Here is a 24,705-nt window from a genome sequence, read left to right as displayed (position 1 = left end):
GCCCATNTCCAACACTATAAATACAGGTCAAAGGTCCCAGGTAGGTGGGTTCATTCATTACACATTTATCTCTGCATTTAAAGACCCGATCAGATAACTTAACTGACTTAAGCATCGGAGTACCTTTGGCAGGTACCCTCCGGACATTGGAAGCACAAGGACTATCTGGCGAAGTGAGACTGAACGATTCAAGGAGGAGAAATTGTGTAGGTTTGGTGCTCGACCTATTACCGGAACATTTTGGCGCCCACCGTGGGGCCGAGTGTCTAGACCCAATGGTGACCACAAGAAACACGACTATCGAGGACCCTATGGAGGCGATTAGGGTGTTGCGACAGCAAATGGAGGACATGAAACGCCAACATGAAGAAGAGTTGTCGGCAATGCGAGAGGAGTGTACAGCTCGGATTGCTAGGGAGCGGACGTCGAGGGAAAGGGGCAAGGAGGTAGCTGGTCGGGAACAAGAAGAGGACCCTCGGGCTTCGACCGGCCGAGAGGGTACGGCCGAGCACAGCAGTGCTTCGGATCGAACCTGGAAGATAGGGGATACTAAGTTGGAAGGAAGCCAGGAGAGGACTGAGAGAACAATTAGTATTCTCGTCACTACGCCCCCGGTGAAGGAAGAGGAAGCGGCCAAGGGGTTACCGTTCACTCGAGCCATTATGGATGTCCATATTTCGGAACATTTTGTGCCGCCCCAGCTCAGCATATACGACGGCACAACTGACCCCGACGATCACGTTCAAGCCTTTTCTACCAGGATGGCGTTTAGAACCGGCAACCGGGCGATATGGTGTCGGGCCTTTTCGTTGTCATTAGAAGGAGAGGCGCTCGAGTGGTTCAATTCTTTGCCACCGGGTTCCATCCAAAGCTTCGAAGGGTTGAAGGAGATGTTCGGTAGACAGTTCGCCGGCAGCCGAGCCGAAGATCCCACGGTCTTCGAGCTTTCTAATCTCAGGCAGGGTAAGGATGAGACACTGAAAGTGTTCATGGATCGTTATCAAAAGATGGTCCGAAGAGTTAAGGGACTGAATGTTGAGTTGGCCCTGCAATATGTGATGCCCGCCCTCCAACCGGGGCCTTTCAAAGACAGTGTGTGTCGAAAAAGGCCGAAGACGATGGAAGAGCTGAGAGAGCGGGCGGCGGACGAGATGAGGGTGGAGGAAATGAAGCAAGCATATAAGAAGGAGAACCAAGAATCGAAGGAGAAGGCCGAGGGAAAGAGATCGGACGGCCTCGCCCGGATGGGAGTTTTCAAGCCGAGGGAAGCCCCTCGGGGGGCTAAGTTTCAGCAGTATACCCTACTGAATGCTCCGCCTGCGCGTATCTTGCAAGAAGCGCTTAGTGTCAATTTAATTCCTCCTTTGAAGAAACGACCCACGCCGGCAGGGGCCGATGGCAACAAGCACTGCTTGTACCACCAAAATATGGGGCATACTACTGAAGAGTGTGTAACTCTTCGAGATAAAATCGAGGAGTTAATTCGAGCAGGTCACCTGAAGTAGTATATTAAGACGGTTCCCATCGAACTGCCCCGGAGACGGGGGCCAAGCCCTGCCCCTGGGAAAAATCGGGATCGAAGTGAAAGCCGACCGCCCAGACGGCCGGATAACCGGCCAAAGTATGAAGACCGACGACACAGGAGTAGAAGTCGAAGTCGCGACCGCCCGATCCACAGAAGGATCAATACCATTTATGGGGGGTTCGCTGGAGGAGGACCGTCAACCTCCGCTCAGAAGCACCATGTAAGGGCGTTGCGCTCAGTGAACAGCATACAAACTGCCCGGAAATCAATGCCGCCGATAACGTTCACGGATGATGACTTCCATGCGCTAGATTTAGAGCAAGATGACCCGATGGTCATCACGGTGGAGATCGCCCAGTATGAGATAGGAAAGGTTTTAGTCGACCAGGGAAGCTCAACCAATATCTTGTACTGGAAGACCTTTTTGCAGATGGATCTTTCTGAAGAGCTGATTGTCTCGTTCCACGAGCAGATTGTCGGTTTCGCGGGTGAACAAGTAGACACTAAGGGGTATGTGGACCTCCGCACACGGCTAGGAACGGGGCGGGACAATGACGAGAAGAAGGTTCGGTACCTCCTGGTAGACGCCAACATGTCGTATAATGTTTTGTTGGGGCGCCCCTACCTTAATTCGTTCGGCGCCATTGTGTCTACACCTCACTTAACCCTAAAGTACCCTAACGAGAGGAAGAGAATTATAACCGTCCGGGCAGATCAAAAAACGGCAAGAATAGCAGGATTACGGATGTACCCTCGGGTCCCGAGGGCGGAGGTTGCCATGGCTGATCTGGACCCGCGCATGGGTACAGAGGACCGTATAGAGCTGCACGGGAGGTTGCAGCCGGCCAAGTTGGGGCCGATGGAGAACTAGGTCACCACGATGGCGGGAGGGCTTGATCCTGCCATCGAGGAGGGCTTGAGGAGGATACTGTGGCAGAACCGAGACCTGTTCGCCTGGACGGCGGCTGATATGCCAGGGATACACCCTTCCATCATGACACATCGCCTGGCCCTCTTCAGGGAGGCGCGACCAGTAGCGCAGAAGAAACGTCGGATGGGTGCCGAGAAGGCCCGAGCGGTCGAGGAGGAGGTGACAAAATTGAAGGAAGCTGGATATATCCGAGAAGTGACGTACACCACTTGGCTGGCCAACGTGGTAATGGTAAAGAAACCCAGTGGGAAGTGGAGAATGTGCACTGATTATACTGACCTGAACAAGGCTTGCCCCAAAGATTCCCATCCGCTCCCAAATATCGACAATAACTTGGTAGACGGGGCGTCCGGCCATCGAATGCTCAGCTTCTTAGACGCTTATTCAGGGTACAACCAGATACCTATGCATGAAGCCGACCGGGAAAAGACGGCGTTTATCACTAACAAAGGAAACTATTGTTATGACGTCATGCCGTTCGGCCTTAAGAACGCCGGAGCGCCGTACCAGCGGCTGATGGATAAGATTTTCCCTGACCAGATCGGACGGTGCATGGAGGTATATGTGGATGATATGGTCGTTCGGTCCACGACACCCGAGGATCATCTTCGCGACCTGGAAGAAGTGTTTTGACATGTACGCCGATATAATATGCGCCTTAACCCTGCCAAATGCACCTTCGGTGTTTTTTCTGGAAAATTTCTAGGTTTCATGCTGACCGAGAGAGGAATAGAGGCCAACCCCGACAAGTGCACGACCATCCTCAGCATGTGAAGTCCGAGCTGCTTGAAGGAGATCCAGCGGCTCGTCGGACGGCTGACGGCTCTCGCTTGTTTCATCCCGAAGTTGGCGGACCGGATCCGGCCAATTCTGAAGAAAATGAAGAAAGGAAGTGAAGTAAGGGCTTGGGACGCCGACTGTGAAAGGGCGTTCGCCGCTGTGAAGGACCTGCTGACCAACCCTCCAGTGATGAACCGGCCCCTCCCGAACGTAGAGCTGCAAATCTACCTAGGGGTATCTGATGAAGTTATCAGTGCAGCCTTGGTCCAGGACGCCAATGAACCCCGTCTGGTATACTTCGTCAGCCGGGTGCTTCAACCCGCCGAAACGCGGTATCAGCAAGTTGAGAAGGTTACACTAGCCCTCCTACATGCTTCTAGGAGGCTCCGTCCATACTTCCAGAGCCATTAGGTGGTCGTCAGAACCGACCATCCCATAGCCAAAATCCTGAGAAAGCCCGATATCGCTGGGAAGATGGTCAGCTGGGCAATCGAATTGTCAGAGTTTGGCTTGCGGTTTGAGCCACGAGGATCTATAAAAGGACAACACCTAGCAGACTTTGCACTGGAGCTGCCCCATGTCTAATCTTCCGAAGGTTGGAACCTTTATGTTGATGGAGCGGCCGGACGAATGAGTGTCGGTGCCGGAGTGGTGTTGGAGGGTCCGGACAGGTTCCTCATCGAGCAGTCACTTGTGTTTAAATTTAAAGCCTCCAACAACCAGGCTGAATATGAAGCCTTGATCGCCGGGCTCACTCTGGCCTCTGACATGGGAGCCTGTTCCCTCACGTGCAGAACCGATTCCCAACTGGTCGTGGGACAAATGATGGGAGAGTTCCAAGTGAAGGACGACCAGCTGCTGAGGTATTTTCACAAAGCCAGCACACTAGCCAAAAATTTTCAGCCCTTCGTCATCAAACATATACCGTGGGAGGAGAACGCTCGGGCCGACATGTTATCGAAGCTTAGTGCCGGCAAGGAAAGAGGGCAGCTTACAACAGTCATACGGCAGGTGCTGACAGAGCCGTCCGTAGAGTGTATGGCGATAGAAGCAGTAACAGGCGAGGATTGGCGTGCCGACATCCTCAGGGTAATGGCGGATCAGGATAACGGGGCAAATCTCAAGCCGGCGGATGCCCGGAGGGTCGCCCGGTACGTCACTATAGGAGGAGACTTGTACCGGCGGGGATTTTCGGTCTCCTTGCTCAAATGCATAAGCCCGGAGCAAGCGGCCTATGTTATGAACGAGCTCCATAATGGCATCTGCGGATTGCATACCGGGGCGAGGGCGTTGAAGGCAAGAGCCCTTAGGGCCGGATACTACTGGCCAACTATGGAAGAGGACGCCAAAGCATTTGCGGCAAAGTGTGAAAGTTGTCAAGCTCACGCCAACATACCGCATGCTCCCCCTACAGAATTAAGGGCCATCGTTTCCCCTTGGCCGTTCGCCAAGTGGGGAATGGATATAGTGGGACCATTCCCCCCTGGACGAGCACAGAAGAAGTTCATCCTTGTGGCCATAGATTACTTCACGAAGTGGGTAGAGGCGGAAGCCTTGGCCACCATCTCCACAAAGCAAGTTCAAAATTTCTTTTGGAAGATCATATGCCGATTCAGACTTCTGCGAACGGTTATAACCGATAATGGCCGCCAGTTTATTGACAAAAAGCTGCAAACGTTTTTTCAAGGATTGGGCATAAAGCACGTGACTAGCTCGGTCGAGCACCCCCAGACGAACGATCAGGCGGAGGCGGCCAACAAAGCAATCGTGGTTGAGCTCAAGAGGAGGTTGGGCGAAAAGAAGGGTGGGTCGAAGAATTGTCGGAGGTCCTGTGGGCTTATCGCTGTTCCCCGCACGGGACAACAGGAGAATCCCCGTTCAACCTCACATACGACACTGACGCCATGTTGCCAGTGGAGTTAGGCGAGCCATCGTTACGGCGACAAGTCCAAGACTTGCACCTCAACGAGGAGGAGTTAAGAGTGGAGCTGGATTCGTTGGAGGAACGCAGGGGTCGTGCTGTGTTACACGCGGAGGCCTGCCGGCGTTTGGTGGAAAGACGATACAACACTAAGGTGCGTCCGCGAAGCTTTCAGGAGGGCGATCTAGTATGGAGGAAGACTGGTGACGCCAGAAAAGAGCAGGCGCATGAGAAGTTTGCAGCGAAATGGGACGGCCCGTTCAGAATACTCGAAGACTTGCAAAATAGAGCCTATAGCCTTTCCGCCCCGGGCGGATGGCCGTTGCGGAACACCTGGAATGCTTCTCACTTGAAGTTTTATTTTAGTTGAATTTGTACTGTATTATGAATATTTCTTAAAGGCCAGATAATGAAATTCAGTCGCTTATCAAACATATACCTACAGCATGACCAAGTGGTGAACGGCGTCTTCTCAACGGAGAAGACACTGCCACTCCTGAATGGGCGATGAACGGCGAGTTGCATTGGAACCACTGCCGCCCGATCATATCACCGGGCGGTGAACGGCAAGTTCCATTGGAACCACTGCCGCCCGAAAAACGCGCTAAGATGGTGAACGGCGTCTTCTCAACGGAAAAGACACTGCCACTCCTGAACGGGCGGTGAACGGCGAGATCCATTGGAACCACTGCCGCCCGATCATATCACCGGGCGGTGAACGACGAGTTCCATTGGAACTACTGCCGCCCAAAAACCGCGCTAAGATGGTGAACGACGTATCCCATAAAAGGGACAACACTGCCATTCTTAAGTTTCATATCACCGGGCGGTGAACGGCGAGTCTTAACGAAAGAATAACTGCCGCACGGATAGATGCGTAATCATTAAACCAACAGCATAACTAAAGATATCAAGTAACAGAAAAAGAACATGCTCAGTCATATTTGATTATCAAAAGAGGGTTGTACAGTGTATAGTCATGATAAATTAAAAATCAAAAGGCGATTGAAATAAAACCAAACGTTTTACAGCAAACGCAACACAACCCCCATCCCAAAAAAAGCGACCCAAGGCCGCCAGGCTACGTTAAAAATAATCAGCTACCGCCGGTTGAAGGCGCAACATCTTCCTCTCCGGGAATTTCAGCAAGGGGTACCATCTTCCCCTTATAGACGTCCATCCCCAGGTCGAAGTCGACGGTGCTGGGATCGAAATTGAAGAAGTAGGCAGCTTGACGGATGGCTTTGAAAAATCCTTCCTCATGCTCTAGTTGAACCTCCTAATTCAGGCGCCCGATATCCTTAGCCGCCTGTTGTTGCTCTCCTTGCAGATCGATATTTTCTACGTGCAACTCAACTAGTTCTTTGTCCCGGTTTTGCACCTTCTTATTCGCCTCGGCCAAGGCGGCGCGTTGTCGGCCGTTCTCTTCCTGCTCCGCTTCATACTTCAATCCGAAGTCATGAAGCCTCTTGGTGAGGGTTTCCACCTCGGCGCAAGCATCCGCCAACTTCTTTTGCAGGCCAGTCTGCTCCGATTCACAATTGGAGTGCTCAAGGGTAAGCGCCTCCAGACTCGCCTTCGCGTCCGCCGCCGCCTTCTTCTCGGCCACTAATTCTCGCTGAATTAAGTCCAGCCCGTGGCGGTCTGCGAACCTCTTGGCGTACCACATCAGCATGGCCCCCCGACTAGTGTGTTCCAAGGCGGCCTTAAGGATCTGCCATTCCGAGAGCTGCTCAACAATTTCTCGCTGAGCTGAGTTCATGCGAAAGTCGACCCGGTCGCTAACGCCAAAGGCCGGATCCATAAGACCACCCGGCAAAGGCTGCGGGGTACTATCCCGCCTACTCCTTTTGGAGGAGGATTTTTCACCCTCCTTAGATCTCCTCTTCTTTTTTCGCGAGGCATCCGTCAGAGGGGGGTTGGAGGTACCGGCCGCCGCTTTACCAGTATCCGCCACGATCACATGGGGGGCCGGAATAGTTGGAGGGTTAGTCGGTGCAACCTCAGCGGGTCCGGCCGCGACAGCAAGCGGAATGCCCATGGGAGTAGGGTAAGCACTTGTCCCTCGGTGGACAAGTTTGAAGGTAGGCTTCGATGGAGGAGGGACCTTCACATCGCTTCCAGCAGAAAGGCGGGGGTCTTTCTTCTGCGCCAGGGGGGTATACTTCGTCTTGCGGAGACCGGGAAATGACATAGCGCCTACAGAAAGCAAGAGTAAAATCAGCCAAAACAAAGCGTGCAAGTAATTGCGCGAAACAGTAAACTCGTACCAAACGCCACATTAATAAAATCCTCGTGGCACAGGCATTCGACCAGCTTGCGGGCGGGAAGGCGAATGGGGAAGATCGTTAATGAGTTTCACGGCCTCGCGCTCGGGCGGAGTCAAATTACAAGCAGGCACTAGCGTCATGCGAGCCGGCTCCTCAGTCCAGTAAAATGGAAATAGGGGCTTGCCGGATGGGTCCACAAATTCACTCCGACCACTATCCTTTATTATTATTTTGAAATATTTATGCTTGAAATCCTTGAAAGAATCTGCATAGTTCTGGAACAAGCCCTCTTGAATGGACGTCAACGATACCCAACCTCGCTTCGCAACCGGCCAGACATGGAAGTAGTGAAACAAAACTGACGTCGAGAGCTCGACGCCTAACGCCGAACACATCACCACGAAAGCCTGAATGCAGGCCCACCCATTCGGATGCAGTTGGGCAGGGGCAACGTTCATCCTCTTCAGGACGGCGGCTTGAAACCGAGTAAAAGGGATCCGTACCATCATACGGCGAAACAGATACGCGTACACATAAAAGAAGTCTTTGGAGCTTGTCCCCTTCCCGTGGAAAACTCGCTCATTGGGATAACACACGCCCAGTCGAAAAAGTTGAGCGTCTGTCTCGTCGCAAGCTATGAAGGACTGGTTCGCCCACTCCAGGAGGACTCCCCGGTTCTTAAACTCGGATTCATAGGTTCCCACTTCATGCGAAGCCCAATCGTACCCTGTTACTGCTGGCCATCCGCCGACCGGGGTTGAGCGGACGGCTTCAAGTTCTACTCCGCCCTCCAAGAGGAAGAGGGTCGTCCCGTGTATGATCTGGTCCACATCTTGCCCAACGTCTGACCGTTCCACTCGCGAGGATGACCCCGAGCTGCGCGAACTCCCACTTCCGCTCGACGAATCCCCGCCATCCCCACCCGCGGAGCCATAAGAAGACATGGTAATCGTCATTTATTTACCTGATTAGAAAGAAACACCGAACGACTGCAGTGGAAAAATTAAGTAAAAGGTAAGTCTGAAGCAGTCAAAGAACCCCTATTTATAGCCGAATTTTTTGAAACTGTCGATCTCATCGCACCGTTCATCTAAAGCACAACCAAGGGCTCAGATTGCGGGACTGTTCCGCTTCCTAGCAGCGCCACCTATAGCACCCCGACACGTGTCACCTCATTTTAAATTTTCCCGCCTAAACTGTCCACGTTCCAATCATCAAACTCCGCCCTCACTCGAATCAGCAAGCTTGAGCACTCCTGGCATAGACGTGCACCCGTTCATAAACCCTACGACTTAGTGTCTAGGGCTTGGGGGGCCTGATGTACTAGGGACCACCGTCCGGTAAGAATATAACCGGACGACCAGTTAAGAAATCAACTCACTGAAAACTCCTAGCAAAGGCGGACGGTTACCTCGTAATACGGTCGGTGGGCTTGAATAGCGAGGACCGGACGGTAGCAAGCGAACGGTCTTCAGGATCAAGGTAAGTTCAGGATGATTTGTATAATCACGTGTTTAAGGTGATTGGGCTACAATTGGGCCTTAATTAAGACAACCTTAATACCAGGCCCATNTCCAACACTATAAATACAGGTCAAAGGTCCCAGGTAGGTGGGTTCATTCATTACACATTTATCTCTGCATTTAAAGACCCGATCAGATAACTTAACTGACTTAAGCATCGGAGTACCTTTGGCAGGTACCCTCCGGACATTAGAAGCACAAGGACTATCCGGCGAAGTGAGACTGAACGATTCAAGGAGGAGAAATTGTGTAGGTTTGGTGCTCGGCCTATTATCGGAACACAGAGAAAGAATAAATATATTTTATATTTATTATTTTTAGTACTTAATTAAAATTATGAATGTTAAATATTTTTAATAATTTATAAATATATTATCTTAAAGTTTTTAATATAGTTTTAATTAAGAAATGACTTATGTAATTTAGCTTATAAAATTTAATTAATCCTAGTATGTGCAGCTGAAACACGGTTGCCTCAAAATTAGTGTTGTCAAAATGGGTCACAACCCGCGAGCTAACCCGGCTCGTCACGGGTTCGGGTCGGGTTGGATTTGAAAAAATTGTATTTTTTTTATGCGGATCAGATTTCAACCCAGCTCATTTAAACCGGCTCATTTAAACCCGGCTCATGCGGGTTGAACCTGTGGTGGGTCGAGTTGGCCCACCAACCCACCTACCTAATTTTATTTTATTAAAATTTAATTTTAATTTTATAAAAAAATATTTATTATTATTTTTTGCTTGAAAAAATTGTTTAAGTTCCCTATTTTCAAAATTAATTAAACATGGGAGTGATATTTGTTGAGATTTGAATTATAGAAAATTTAAAACTTTTTTATTTAAAAATAATTGTAATTAAGTGGGCCAGTGAGCCAACCCGTTTACCCACCAACCCGTGGTGGGTCGAACCGAGTTCGAATTTTTCTGACTCGCTAATAAATGAGTCGGGTTGGATTGGCTCACTAAGTGACCAACCCGTGGTGGACCAGGCCGGATCGAGCCAGGTTACCCATTTTGATAACTTTACTAAAATGGCTTTTGTTCGTTATTTATTTTAAATTGTTTCAAAATATTCAAATTAAAAAAAATCATTACTTTTAAGAAATGATCATGACGACTGAAAAATAATGGTCAAACTATTTTCTAAACTTAACTGTTGTCTAAACTAAAAAATGGTGATATTATTGTTATTATTATGAAAGGTATATTGATGTTCAGTTCTTAAAAAGTTATAAATTGAACTAAACCCCTTGGTTTTTAGGAAAAGATCCAATAAAATCCAATATTCTTTTGCCTTTTGTATGTTTTCAGTTATTTGATTGCTTTTTAGTTTGGAAAATGTTATTTTAATAACCAAATTTTAATAATAATTTGACATTGAGTTATAATTCACACGTCAATCCAGTCCACCATGAATTTGGATAAGATTGAGTTTAAAAAAATTATAATTTTTTCATGCAGGTCAATTTTTAATCTGATTCATTTAAACCCAGTTCATCTAGGTTGGACCCGTGGTGGATCGGGTTAACCCACCAACCCACCTACATGCCTCCCGGGAAGATGGACGGTTCTTCACGTGGCACACTGTGTCCACCATCCTTTGGTCTTCTTCGTATAGCTTTCTCAAATGCCACCTCTTCCTCCAACACAAGAACCATCCTTTTAAGTTCTGCAACTAGACTTTCTTGCTGGTCTAAAGGTTGCATAAAACTCTCTATGTGTTTTCTCTTAAGTTGCTTCTTTGTTGATGGTTTGTCATCTTTCAGTTTTTGTCTTGGTTCATCCTTAAAATCATTCTTATCCTTCATTGTACCAACATCAACATCATCATTAACCTGAAATTCAACAATTCAAATCATACTAGGAACACATATATAATAACATTAATCACTCTAACAATAAACCACACGCCACACCAGTTTCCATAGCTCCTTTCACAAGGTTGTCTCCCAAATTTATATTCATCAAATGCAATATTTTTGGATTTTTTTCTATTGCACCTTTGGGAGGAATCAAATTCTCACAAAACCATACCTACACAAAATTGATCATGTTAATTGTTACTCAATAACTCAATGCAAGCCACAAGACCAAAATCAATTTCAAAATTTTAAATGAATAAAGATAACTTACTTGCAACATGTAAATACAACCATCGACATAAACGTTCGTTGTGGCTTTTCCTTTCTTCAGAGCATTTGAAACTTTGTTCAAACCACGTACCAAATATCGATAAACTAAACTACCCCAACAATAATTACCTAAACCATTTAAATTATCAACAATTTCAAATAATATGGGAAACACTCTTCCATTACGTTGTGGAAATAATATCTCACAAATCTCAACCAATATGTACAAGCTACAAAAAGGAGAACAAGGAATTTTTTTTTACTTCCTTCATCAAACATTTGTATACCAAATTCAAATCTCTTGTTCTATTGCCAATGTATTTCACACATGTACTTCTTCGCATTTCTCCCTTTAAATTAATCTCTTTCCCATCTAAACTCAACCCCAGACCTAAACAAAATTCTTTCTCATTCATAGGCATAAGTTTCTCTCCAATTAAGAAACCACTACTTGAATACACCCATTTAAACACTAACTCACTCAAGATTTTCCTACCTACTTTAACATTATCAGTCAAATCTAAAAACCACCGAAAAGGAGTGCCCGCAATCAGTGACCGGTGCTCCTTTCTCAAACATTTGTTCAAACTACATATGTACTTTGTTGAAACTGAGTGACGAACCGTCAACTGCTGCTCAAAGAACTGGCCATTTCGCAAAACGAACACACCAAGAACCAAAAGATGCAATGACAGCGACACACACACCGACAACGAAGGACAACAGGCAACGAGAAGGACGAACGACAGTCAGATGGCGAAAACGAAGGCAATAACGATATCGGAAGGGCGAAAGCAAAGCCAAGAAACCTATCGGAATGGAGATATTAGAAAAAGGAGAATTTTAAATTTGATGAAACAGGGAAGAAAGAGAATTTTAAATTCGTATCAAAATGGGGAAGGGCAAACTTGGAATCCAAAAATTCAAATCTCTTCCTCATTAATAACGTTACATTTTTTAATTTTTTTTTTGAAAAAAAAACGCCTAATCCCATGCTGACGTTACATTTTTTATTTTTTTTTTCAAAATCTCTTCCTCATTAATGACGTTACATTTTTTAATTTTTTTTTCAAAAAAAAAACGCTCAATCTCATGCTGACACGTGATGTTGTTAAAAGAGTATAAAAAAGGTAGTGTCAAAATATCGGGATCTTTTATATATATATATATATATATATATATATATATATATATATATATATATATATATATTGGTGAGCATTACAAACACGAGATCTAATTTCTTATTAAATGAATAAAGTAAATATTTTCCAACTAAATTTGCTCATTTGACAAGAAAATAAAACTACTTTCTTTCTTTTTTTTAAGAGAGAAATCTGACTAATTTCTTGCTTCTACGGTTTTGTACAACTTCCTCTAGGGTTTTAACCCCCCTCCCCCGTTTTCTTTTTATGTACCCCTATTATTTAATTAATCTCTTCCAATAGATTTGATCGTTAAATTTAAAGGAGGGACTAACATAGATTAAAAAACAAAAATAAGCAAATTAAACCAAAAGGTTTCGAGCTTTATTCAATTAGTCATCAATACAAAATTTTGCGTAAAAAAAAAAAAAAAGGAGATTGTAAGATGAAAAAGAAAATTAGTTTGATACAAATAAAGAGAAATATCGCTTTTCCATTGAGATTTGTCATTTTAGTGTGAATTGTTGTAACACAAATAAAATTTAGTATTTCTGTAAAAAAAAAAAAAAAAAAAAAAAAGAGAGAGAGATTGTAAGATGGAAAGAAAAAAANAAATATCGCTTTTCCATTGAGATTTGTCAATATATATATATATATATATATATATATAAAATTTAGTATTTCTGAAAAAAAAAAAAAAAAAAAAAGAAAGAGAGAGAGATTGTAAGATGGAAAGAAAAAAATAGAAGAAATTTTCGTGTGAACTGTTGTAACTAGAAATTGAGATTTGGCACTTTATGTAATCTCTGTTTTTGTGTATTAATCATTATAGACTAATCTATCTGAAGGTTACAAGCTTGCTTCATATCTTCCACACTATAGCTGGCATTTGATAAGATCAAGCACTTCAATTTTCAGTGTCACTGCAAACAAAAAATAGATGATCCCCATCTCGAATGACACTGATATCATCTATCTCTGCATTCTCTATGGTAATTACTTTTGTAAGCTTGGAGACTCCAAATTTTTCTCCTGCAATTTCACAAGTTCAAAGTCATCAGAATCTGTCTTTTACCATAATAGGACATATTTGTCTCATCTTTTTACCTCAACAAACCCCACTTGATAGACATAAATATTGAACTTATCTTTTTCTGTGCATTTAATTAAAATTGAAACATCCTAAATTTTTCCGTGTTTTCAGGTAGTTTTCTTAAATCAGTGTCTACCTGCAATGTGGAGCAGCTCTTGTAATGAATCAGGCAGCATTATCAACTTGCCATGTTCCTGTAAGCTGGTTTTGTGTTTGCTTAGAAAGTGGATGACAACTCTCTTTTTGGAGAATCTTTCTGTTTCTCTCTGAGTTCTGTGGTTAGAAGCACTTGAATAGGAGTTTGAGTATATTTTTCCTAAAGGGTAATTGAAAGGGATTTCTGGCTCCAAAAAGTTTATAATATGTTCATCTACTATCTTCCTATTTTCATGGTTCACTGCAAGGTCAGAAAGCCTCTTGTTTTGTTGCTGATCTATAAGAGACTTCTGTTTCCATCTTATAGGGCCTTGGTTCTTCTCATTTTCTTCCATTTGAGCATGATCTTTACGGAAAGTAGCATCAAAATCTCCTTTTCCATCCTCAGGAATATGCAATCTGGTTTCCTTATGAGAATTACTTGCAGATGAATCAGGAACACTTGTGTCTATGTTATCCATTTCATGCATTTGGGGTTCCCTTGGTGAACATTCAAAATCCAAACCTTCATGCCCCTTTATCCTCTGCCAAATTGAATAACAACAATGTTGTTAGGATCATGATGGTAGTATATTGTTTAGGAGTTTTGTAATGTTGTTATTACCATGAAGAGATTTTTCATTATGATCTGTGCAGCTTCTGGATATCCATGTAAGGAGTTCATTAAGGAAGTTCTGCTGAGTCTTAAAATCTGAGAAAGCTCAGTGGTCCGAACAGTGAAAGGCTGTGGTCTACAGTACAACACTCCAATCTCCCCAAATATGTCCTCTGCATTAGCCTTCTTCAGAATCTGAAATTGAATAACTTGATCTATCAGGTTCAGTAGTTTCATTGTGCACTAAAAGCATATTGAATGTTACTTATGACATACTTTCTCATTGCTATCAACATAACGAATCATATCCTGCAAAAACAAATAGTCAATTGAAAGCAGTTAGGAAGCATTTTTTGAGATTCATTCAATCATTCATGGTTAGTTTATTACTCACCACTGCCCCTGAAACCAGTATGTAGAGGTCTGTGGGAGACTCATTTTGCAGTATCACATCTTCCTTTGGTGGGAAATACAAAGCTTCCATCTCAGTAACCTATTTAAACAAAGTTATTTTCATAAGTGAACTCTAATTTTAAACAGAAATGCATGCCACTTAGAACCTGTTAGGATAGACTTTTAACCATAGTTCTGATACCATATTAGAAAGTAGATTTTTAAGTCTAATTTAACCCTACAAAACCAGCTTTTAAGGTGAGGTTTGCACCTCACATATATATTATAAGTTGACCTTATTTTTAGTCGATGTGAGACTTCCAACACAAGCATTTGTTGAATAAAAAGTTTTGATAAAAAGCCTTATTTATATAAACTTAACTCAGGATGTTCTTAATATAAGCTAGAAAGAACTTAGAATTACCAGTTGGAAAAGAAAATCATCTGATACTCCTTGGAAGAGGTATAGTCTCTGCAGAAGAGAGAAAAAGAGATGGTGTGCAATGCTTGCACGAATTGCCTTTGGCAGGCCATTCAGTGTCTCTTGCTGCTTCACTCCTTCTGTCTTGAATTTCAAACACAAGTGTGACAACATCTGTTCCTGTATGTGATGTGGCAGATGGTTTCTCGATGCAAATTCTGAAGCTGCTCTCACTGTGTCCCTCTGCAACAAAAAAACATGTTTCTCTCTGTCAGTTCCACATGTTTCCTACCTTTTTTTCTCTCAGACTTTTCAAACTTGTTAGTTATATTATTCATGAAACAGTTTTTACAACAGAATAACTATCATATCAGACATACCTATCTTTGTTCTTCAAAACTTTTGCACAAATATTATATAAACATAATTTCTCTATTTTCATTCAGCAAGAATTGTAAAAGTGAAGAAGATATGCACCAGCAGACACATGTATATGTGACTAAAGTGTGTGGTTGAGACACGTGTATCCACTAAAATATTTTTTCAGTTTCTGCATTCATAAGCTTTACCACCTTTTCCATTTTTTAAAGATGTGTGCAATCACTACACGACAAAATATATATGTATATATTCTTACAGAGAAGATTTTCACATGCATCTTTGAAATACTGCTGAGCTTGTTTTGGGATCAGCATCTAAATGCATGGTTTAGTGATAAGATACTTTTGGTGGGATATTAGAGCCACAAGATACTTTATGTGGAATTTGTGGTAAGATTATGTGGAATTTTTTGGGTAAAGATTTAAATATATGATAGTGTATTACTCCCCATCATCGAATAAACTATTTAGAAAAATCTATGGAATGGAAGTATATAATAAATTTATATATCATTATGTAATATAAAATTGGTCCATTTTATAATAGTTTGTGGTTTTATGGACAGAAATAAAATATATCAGTTGGACATTAAATTAAAACTAGTAAATTAAATTAAAAATTTTGATGAAAGTAAATATTAAACTAATTGACAAGTGTGAAATTATGATCACACTTTAGATGTTAGAGATAAGACTAATTTACAATATATAAGTGAGTACAAATCTCATCATACAAATCAATTTTATGAGGATGAGTTAGACTTAAACTTTATTTACTAATATATTCAATTATCTTTATATATAAGAAAACACCTAATGTTGAACTAATCCTTTAAAATTATTTTTTATCACATGTTAAATGTATTTAATAATTTGTATTTTGGTATTTATTTTTAACTGTTTTTTCTCAGAAGAAGATTTTGGTTTGATGCTGAAAGTACTCGTGTTGAACACTGATTAAGGAATATTTATTAATTACTAAAAACTAATGTAGATTAAATAATTCTATTCCTTTCCTTATCTTCTATAACATTTTCTTTATCTATTTCTTTAAAGGGTATTCGAAGTCACTTTGTTAATGTTTTTCCAAAATTAAGAAGTCAGAATCAAAACCTTTCGACTTTTGGTAAAATACTAGTTAAGTGCATGATGATTAAGACTTAGGGATTTATTCTAATTCATGCTCTACAAATTAAAGTAACACTTAAAAGGTTTGAAAATAAGTTAAAGAAGTAAAAGATATTTAAAAAGTTAAAAGAGTATTATTAAAGATAAAAATAAATTAGGAAGAAGTTTGAGAAAAGTTACAAAGTTTCTGGTGCGGCTTGTCCAATGAACAACGAGGTTTGTCATGTTTCCGATGATGTATGAAGTTAATCCCAAGTTGAACAAAATGTAGAAGATGAAAAAGAGCATCTCTCTTGTGTTTGTAGCATGCAAGTCTCCATAGCCAGTGGTAGTAAGTGTCACAATGGACCAATACATCGAAGTCACGTATCTGTCCCACAGACTCTCTTCTTTGAAATTTGGGAACACAGAACCAATCCATGTTCTTTTCGGATCAGAATACCTATCAGCTATCAGATAGTTAAAGCATCCAGCAAAGTGCACCACAAACAATGTTACCTGAAAGCAGTTGCAGAGAAGCATGGTTTGTTTTGTGTGCCACAGCAATAAATGTCATGAATGCACATGAAAGGAGTTGTTGAGGTTCTTTTTTGAATTTATGGTATTTTGATAGGAAAATGATATTTTCACACCAATTTTTGACACTATTTTGATATGTACACGTGTCAAACGTGGTTGGACGATTTCAAATTAAAAAAGCTGAAACAAGAGCATATTTATTTTTTAATTTGAAATCATCCAATCACGTTTGACACGTGTGTAGTGTCAAAATGGGGTCAAAAAATTGATCTCAAAATATCGTTTTCCATTTTGATATATTAAGAAAGATAGAGTAAGAAAAGTTTGAAATTGAAATTTAGAGGCTTACAGCAATGAGCTTGAAGCACCTGGTCCAGAAGTAATTGAAGCGAATGTCCTTCTCGAGTCTGAAGGAAAGCAGAGGAGCTAATAAGGATTTTTCAGTTTGTCAAGTGTTGAAAAATCATAAGGTTGAATACATAACATAATGTTGAACCTTGCAAACAGAGAACTGACACGTCTCAGACGCCACAACCGAAGCATGTTCAGAATTTTGAACCCAATTTCACTTCTGTTATCAGTGAATAGGAGGCTGATGGATTCAAATGGTGCAGTTGAACACACATCAAAGATGAACCAAGTAGATAAGTACCTATAGAAGAACTACATGATGTAAGCAAAGCTTTTCAAATTCCTTAGTCACAGAGTAAGAGAATGCAAACAGGGTCTGATAAAATAAAATTTCTTCAAACAAATGAGTGTACCTTATTGCAATTTTCTTTGGATTATCAACAAGAAGGTAGGAATGGTGATCGAGATATGCAACAAAGAATGTGAGAACGATGTCAATGGCAAAGAAAGCATTGACAATGTTGTCTATGATGAACAGTGTGTCATGCTTTTGATGGAGAAAGGCAAACTCAAAAGGGCAAATCCATGCAGAGTAAACAACAAAGACAATGAGCAGCATCTCCCAGGCCCTGTAACGAGGATCAAAAGGGGAAACTGTGCATCTTCTAAGCCTTGTTTCTTGGTTGATTCTGGCTCCAAGGGATGGCAAGAGATCATTAGAAAGAAAGCTGCTATAAGGAAGACTTGCCATTTGAAACTCGTCAACACAGAACCTCTTGAAAAACTTTTGACCACTGCAAAATGGCATGGTCTAAGGCTTAAGCAGAAACAGTACAAGTTGTTAGAGAGAGCTGAATTGAATTCTGCCTTCATGTGAGTGACCACATTTATAATGTGATTGCTTTGACTCAAACGCGTTTGTTTCAGAATTTGGACCTTTTTGTTGAGATGCCTGTGACATGGCTTAAAGGAATAAGTAAGTTTGGAGGAAAAGGTAGAAAAGTTTGTGATAAAACTGAGAGGGTAAAATGAATCTTCCATCTTGTGTTAAATAAAGTTATTATGATCGTTCTCAGATCATTCCGTGTGTGAATTGTGTTTACAACAAACTTTTTACTCATCCAAATAATAATTACCACTCAAGTCATGCTATACATATCTATAAACTAAAACAGAATGATTGGTAATTCTTTATCTGTCTTCAAATCTATTATGACATCAGGGTAGTTAGGATTATAAGAACAACTATTAACAATAGTATTATATATATATATATATATAAAAGATAATGATACTTTCACAAATCTTTTTACAACATTTTAACATTATCTACGTATCATTTTGTGATTGGTTTAAAATTATTTTATGATTATTAATAATAATCACAAACATCAACGTAGACCAATCACGTAATTACAAGTAAATGATATTAAAATGTTTGTCAATTATCATTACCCATATATTAATAATAAATAAAAAGTATCAAGATTCTATTATGGGAAAAGCATGAACATTCTGCGTAGAGATTTTGTCTGTTATCAAATTAAACTTGACTTAGTAGATATTTGGTTCGTCAATTAGTTATTAACTTAATATTTATAGCTGAGACATTCTTTATTTATACTTTATGGTATAAACTGTTATCCATTTAAATTTTAAATTTAGATTAAAATTTCTACTAAAAGTTATTTATATTTTATTTAATAATATTACTTGTTGTTTTTTTAAATTTAGATTAAAATTTTTATTAGAAATTATTTATATGTTATTTAATAATATATATTTTCTTAATGTATAAGAAACAATCACAAGATTTTCTTATACTACTAAATATAGTATATAACATTGTAGTGGTTTGTTTCAAATTCATTAACCAACTAAGGAGTTATAGCAAAATAGGTAAAACATGAAGATTCTATCATAAACTAGGAACCTATAGTAAAAAGGAAAAAACATGAAGATTCTGTATAAAGAGTTATATATCCCAGTTTCAACCAGTGACTTTGGTTAACGAGAATGAATCATAGATGAAAAAAAAAAAACAAGATTTTTTAAATTTTGTTTAATAAGACTTTCAGTATACTAAATTTTCATTTTATTTAAAAATATATATTTTTTAAATCAACTTCAACCATTGCAACCCATGAAAAGAAATGAAATATATATTAAAAATGAAAGAGTAGAGAAGGGTCTACTTGCATAAAACTCTTCTGGATAAAGAGTTTATTTGAAAAAAAAAATCATGGAGTATAAGATTTTGTGACTGTTATTTAAACTAAATCAAAAATAAATAATTTTGGCTTAATAGATATCTGGTTAGATTATCAATTGAGTAGTTATTAACTTAACATTTATATTTATATAAAGAGATTTATATACACTTTTACTTTTTTTTAATAATATAATTTTTAATTAATTTTACTCTTTCCTTTATTTATTTATTTAATTTATTTTTATTTTTTCTTATATTTTGGTTTCAATTCTCACTATTACTACTTCTATTTATTTGTTTTTTATTGCACTAAATTTGAATTAAAATTTTTACTAAAAAATATTTATATTTTATTTGATAATAATGTTTGTTTTCTTTATATTAAAATTAAAATTTTTACAAAATATTATTTATATTTTGTTTGATAATATATACTTTTGTAACTTTTCATTTTTATAATTTAATCACTTTTACTAATTTAAAACTTTTAACTTACATTTTCTTTTTTATATACTCATAATTTTATAACTCTAAAATTTTATATTTTTTAATAGTTTTATTAATTATTTATTAATTTTAAATACTTTACCTATCAAATTAACTAAATTTAAACAATTACAATAACAAAATATTTAAAAGTGTTCACCCCCTCCTTAAATAATAATAAATTTTATTATTTTTTATTCCGGCTTGTAACGATGACTGTGATAATAGTGAAAATTATGTATGGAATTAATCTCCCTGAATATACACATAGGATCCTCTATTTATAATAGAAGAAATATGGGCTAAGTCCAAAATACAAATAAAGAAATAATAACAAACTAACTAAAGATAAAAGATAAAGATAATATATCTAACATTCCTCTCCAAACTAACAAATCGTATGTACCAAACTTAATAAAGACTTAATTAAAATATGTGCTTTTGCACTCGAGTGACACCAAATTGCTAATGATTTGCAAGACGACATAGAAGACAAAATACCAACACAGAAGACTCCCCTGAGAGTAAGGTTGCTCCATGTAAATCTCTTCTTGCAAATCTCTCTTGAGGAATGCTACCAGTGACCAAATTGCTAATGATTTGCAAGACGACATAGAAGATAAAATACCAACTCAGAAGACTCTCCTGAGTGGGAGGTTGCTCCATGTAAATCTCTTCTTGCAAATCTCCCTTGAGGAATGCTACCAGTGGATAAAAAGGTAATTGTTGGAGAGTCACCACGACTATAAATAAAATAACAAAAACCATCTTTTTCATGAAAAAAAAAAACATATATGGATGGGTCAAATGTAATGGTGACAAAAAAATAAGGTCAGAAGAGACACTAGTGGAAGAAGCAATGGACGGACAAAAGAGAGAAACCATAAAAAATCCAAAATTATCCAAGGCACTTGAAAAAAAAGGAAAAAGAGCAACATCGACACTCTGAATAGTTGCTTGAGAGGAGACGAGATGTGCGACAACGCACCATGAACCTAAAAGAGGAAAACGAGCAACGACGCTCTGAATTACTACTAGACATGCCACTATGCAATACGAAAAAAGGAACAAATCCATAACCTCAAAAGATGTTGATGGAGGCGTTGTTGATGACATGACGATTCCTGACCAAAACAATCAAAACCATGTGATCGTTGGTCGAAACTTGAACTCTGATAGTGGTAAAGATAGACGCTGGTACCGATAGTAGATCATGCCACCACCGACAATAATAAATGTAGTAACAAAAATATTTGTGGTTTGAATTAGATTTAAAAAACTCATTTTCTAACTATTGTCACAAAAAAGTAATACATGCACATAATATATATATATATATATATATATATATATATATATATATATATAATATAAACGGTAGTATTTAGAAAATAAATTATATAATAAGTAAAATATTTGTATTTAATATTAAATTTTTGTTTGATTATTAAAGTTATATTTGATTATTTATTACTCCAATGACAACTAAATAAAAGAAGTTTAATTATTTTTAAAATGTTAACAAATATCCAATAATATATTTAATAAATTTAAACAGTAGTCAAAATATATATTTCAGAATATTCACTTAATATCTTTTTTATTTAAATTAGTTTTAAGAAATCTTTCGAAATATATATTTAAGAAATTTAAACAGTAGTCAAAATATATATTTTAGAATATTCATTTAATATCTTTTTTATTTAAATTAATTTTAAGAAATCTTTCAACTTTAAAAGTATATTTTATCATATAAAGATAAAATATATTTAATTATTATTTAGATATAACAAATCAAGATTAAAATATTATAATTATTTAATATTTTTTCATTATTTATGTTATTATACTTTCCAGCTTTACCTTTAAACAAAAGGTTTTTCAAATAAAAATAATTATCTTTGTCAATTTTATTTTTTTAAGTATTTATTCTTTTTTTTATTTAACTGCTTTCTTAATTTAATTATTATTTTAATTAAAATTTATCTACAAAATAAATAAAAGTTATTTATAATATATATAAAAATTATTTATATTTAAACCCATAATATATATATATATATATATATATATATATATATATATATAGACACACACACACAAGCTATATAAATAAACTAAAATCATAAATTTCATCATATAATATATCTTTTATATTTTTAAAACTCTCAAATTTTCAAAATTTTTAAAAGGTAGTTATGTCAATTTTGTAAGTTTTCAAAATCTTCAAATTAAAAAATTAGGAAAAAAGAAATCTTATTATCATTTCCTATACCATGTTGGTAAAAAAAATAATTTATTTTCTATTTCTATTTCAATATTCAATATACAATGTTTATTGTATATGTTAAATCAATAACTTTTCTTTCTACATGGTGGAAGAGTTTATATATATATATATATATATATATATATATATATATATATATATATATATATATATATATATATATATATATATATTCTTATATGAGTGATGGACGAAGATTAGGGTTACATGTTTGAATGGTCGTCCATCTCTTAGGTGTTTGCGTGACAATGAGGCTAATTTGTGTGAGAATGAAGCTGAAGTTTGTGTTGGCTTGAATGTTCATGAAAGGACAAGAAACAAAAATAACCTTATTCTTATTTTATTCATGGGACCATTTTTACAAAGTCATTTCATGGGAATACAATTCATCATATCATCTCAACTCTTTCAACTTTTTTAACCTAATTCAATAATAATCTTTTCAAAATTACCATTCCTCTTTAATATGTTATAACTTTCAAGTGCTTAAGTTATAGATCATTATTCACTTTTGCTTAAAAATTTACAATTTTAGAAGTGTTTATTTGATTCATTTTAGTAAATTATTGATGGAAAATCAAATTTGATTTATTTTAGAAAATTAGGGTGAGAATTAGATGTAGTTCAAACTAGACAAAGAAAGAAAGTAATCAAATTTAAATATTTTAATTATACAAGTTCAGTTCGATCAAGATATATAGAGCGACAATATTCTGTATAAGTTAGATTGTTATTTTTTTTTCACAGTTATTTATTCTACTCATACTATATTGTAAATAAATATATTTAATTATTCAATTACGTGTTATAATTATGCATTTTTTTTATTAGTCTTAATGTTCTGGATGGATAGAACTATCTTCAGAATTTCCTTGTCGTCCGGTCTCCGTGCACGCTCCCACTTTTGCTCATCCCAACCGGTCGGCTACATGGTAAAAGGACTCCGACGCTCAAGTCAGTTTTCAATTCCGCTTATAGAGATAGAGAGAGAAAGAACTGAAGCAGCATAAATGCACATTAAATGTTCCTACCTACTGTTACCTTTGACCTCTATTTATATAGTTTTTGTGATGGGCCGATAATTAACTTTCTCTAATCACGGCCCAATACCGGCCCAGATGTCTCTAATCCTATTTAGTTTACTAATCATGACCCAATAACAATCCGGTCATTTTCTGGTGTGACCGAACGTCCTTTATCAAGGACCGTCGACAGGGGTAGCCGGACGTCCTTCCCTAGAAACGTCCAGGGAGACCGGACGCCTTTCCCAAGAAATGTTAATAGGGGTGGTCGGATGTTATCAGGAATCGTCACTGTAGATGACCGAACGTCCTTCTCTTTGTCCGTCGAAGGAATGGCCGAACGTATACTTAATATTTTTTAAAATTTATTTTTAATTTTCTACAGGTGTGCTTTACTCCTTTTAACTGTTATATGTATCTTTTTATATATTTTAGTCGATGCACCAAGAATTAAAATAAATTAAGTAATGTCTTTTTCATACCTTAGAATCATATTTTGTACAATTAATGCTTTTTTTTTAAAAAAAAAATATTATAAATATATTTGGTATGTCTAAAATACTTTTGTAAACGACAAAATTAGTTTAAGGGAAACTCAAATTCCCACCCTTTTTAGAGAAAAAAAATAGAGATAAGTTTAATTTATTTTTTTTTAAAAAAAAAAACATCACTACAATGTTGATTAGTGAAATTGATTTTTAAAAATTCATACAATTGTAAGAATTAAAAATTTCTGTCGTATAATATTATTCAGAAACTTAAACTTTCAAAAGTGAATATGCAAACTAAAATTAACTACTTTCTAATAATAGAAATTAAAGTAATTAACCTCTTTATTTACATAATAATAATAATAATAATAATAATAATAATAATAATGTTGTTATTACTCAATTGATCCACAACTTCTGCACGTAACAAAATTCTTATGGCATTTTTTTCAACAAATTATTATACCAATTTTTAGTGTTTATGACTTCTGTTATCAATTTTCCTTTTGAAGAACAAAAATGTTTCGTAGATTTGATGCAAAAACATTTTTCTTTTTCTCTAAGTAATTTATTTGTGCCTGATAATTATAGGAATTTTCACAAATTTGGTAGTTTCAATTTCAAATGAGATGAAGCTATTGATGCCATGGCAGCTTGGTTGACCATTATAGCCTTTTCTTTGAAAGCATAGATTCTGAAATGAAAATAGTGATCATTACCATTTCAAATCTGACCATGGACCAAGAAAAAAAATATATAATATATAAAAAATTAATTTTTATTTAAAATTTATCAAATAAAATATAATGCTTTACCTGGTAAACCTATCATATAAAAAGTAAATTTTACTTAATTTAATTTTATAAAACTAATTTTTAAATACATCAATTTAAAGGATATATATTTGTTTTACTTTTAGTAAACATGAATTTTCAACGTAT

At 37.8% G+C, this 24,705-nt stretch overlaps 1 protein-coding gene across 1 annotated transcript; it reads right to left on the bottom strand.

Moving 5' to 3' along the window:
- Positions 1–12,937: 12,937 nt before the first annotated feature.
- LOC106752947 (potassium channel KAT1) lies at positions 12,938–18,106 on the bottom strand. The gene is made up of 10 exons (XM_014634725.2): positions 17,677–18,106; positions 17,409–17,564; positions 17,262–17,319; positions 16,574–16,891; positions 14,889–15,128; positions 14,466–14,564; positions 14,348–14,380; positions 14,081–14,266; positions 13,457–14,000; positions 12,938–13,259 (listed from the first exon to the last, which is right to left on the bottom strand). The coding sequence occupies exons 1-10, from the start codon at positions 18,069–18,071 to the stop codon at positions 13,135–13,137; spliced, it is 2,154 nt and encodes a 717-aa protein (XP_014490211.1). The 5' UTR covers positions 18,072–18,106; the 3' UTR covers positions 12,938–13,134.
- Positions 18,107–24,705: the final 6,599 nt, after the last annotated feature.

This window comes from Vigna radiata, unplaced genomic scaffold (genome assembly GCF_000741045.1).
Source record: "Vigna radiata var. radiata cultivar VC1973A unplaced genomic scaffold, Vradiata_ver6 scaffold_129, whole genome shotgun sequence".
In the NCBI taxonomy this organism is placed as follows: domain Eukaryota; kingdom Viridiplantae; phylum Streptophyta; class Magnoliopsida; order Fabales; family Fabaceae; genus Vigna; species Vigna radiata.
This window is presented reverse-complemented; position numbering and strand designations above follow the sequence as displayed.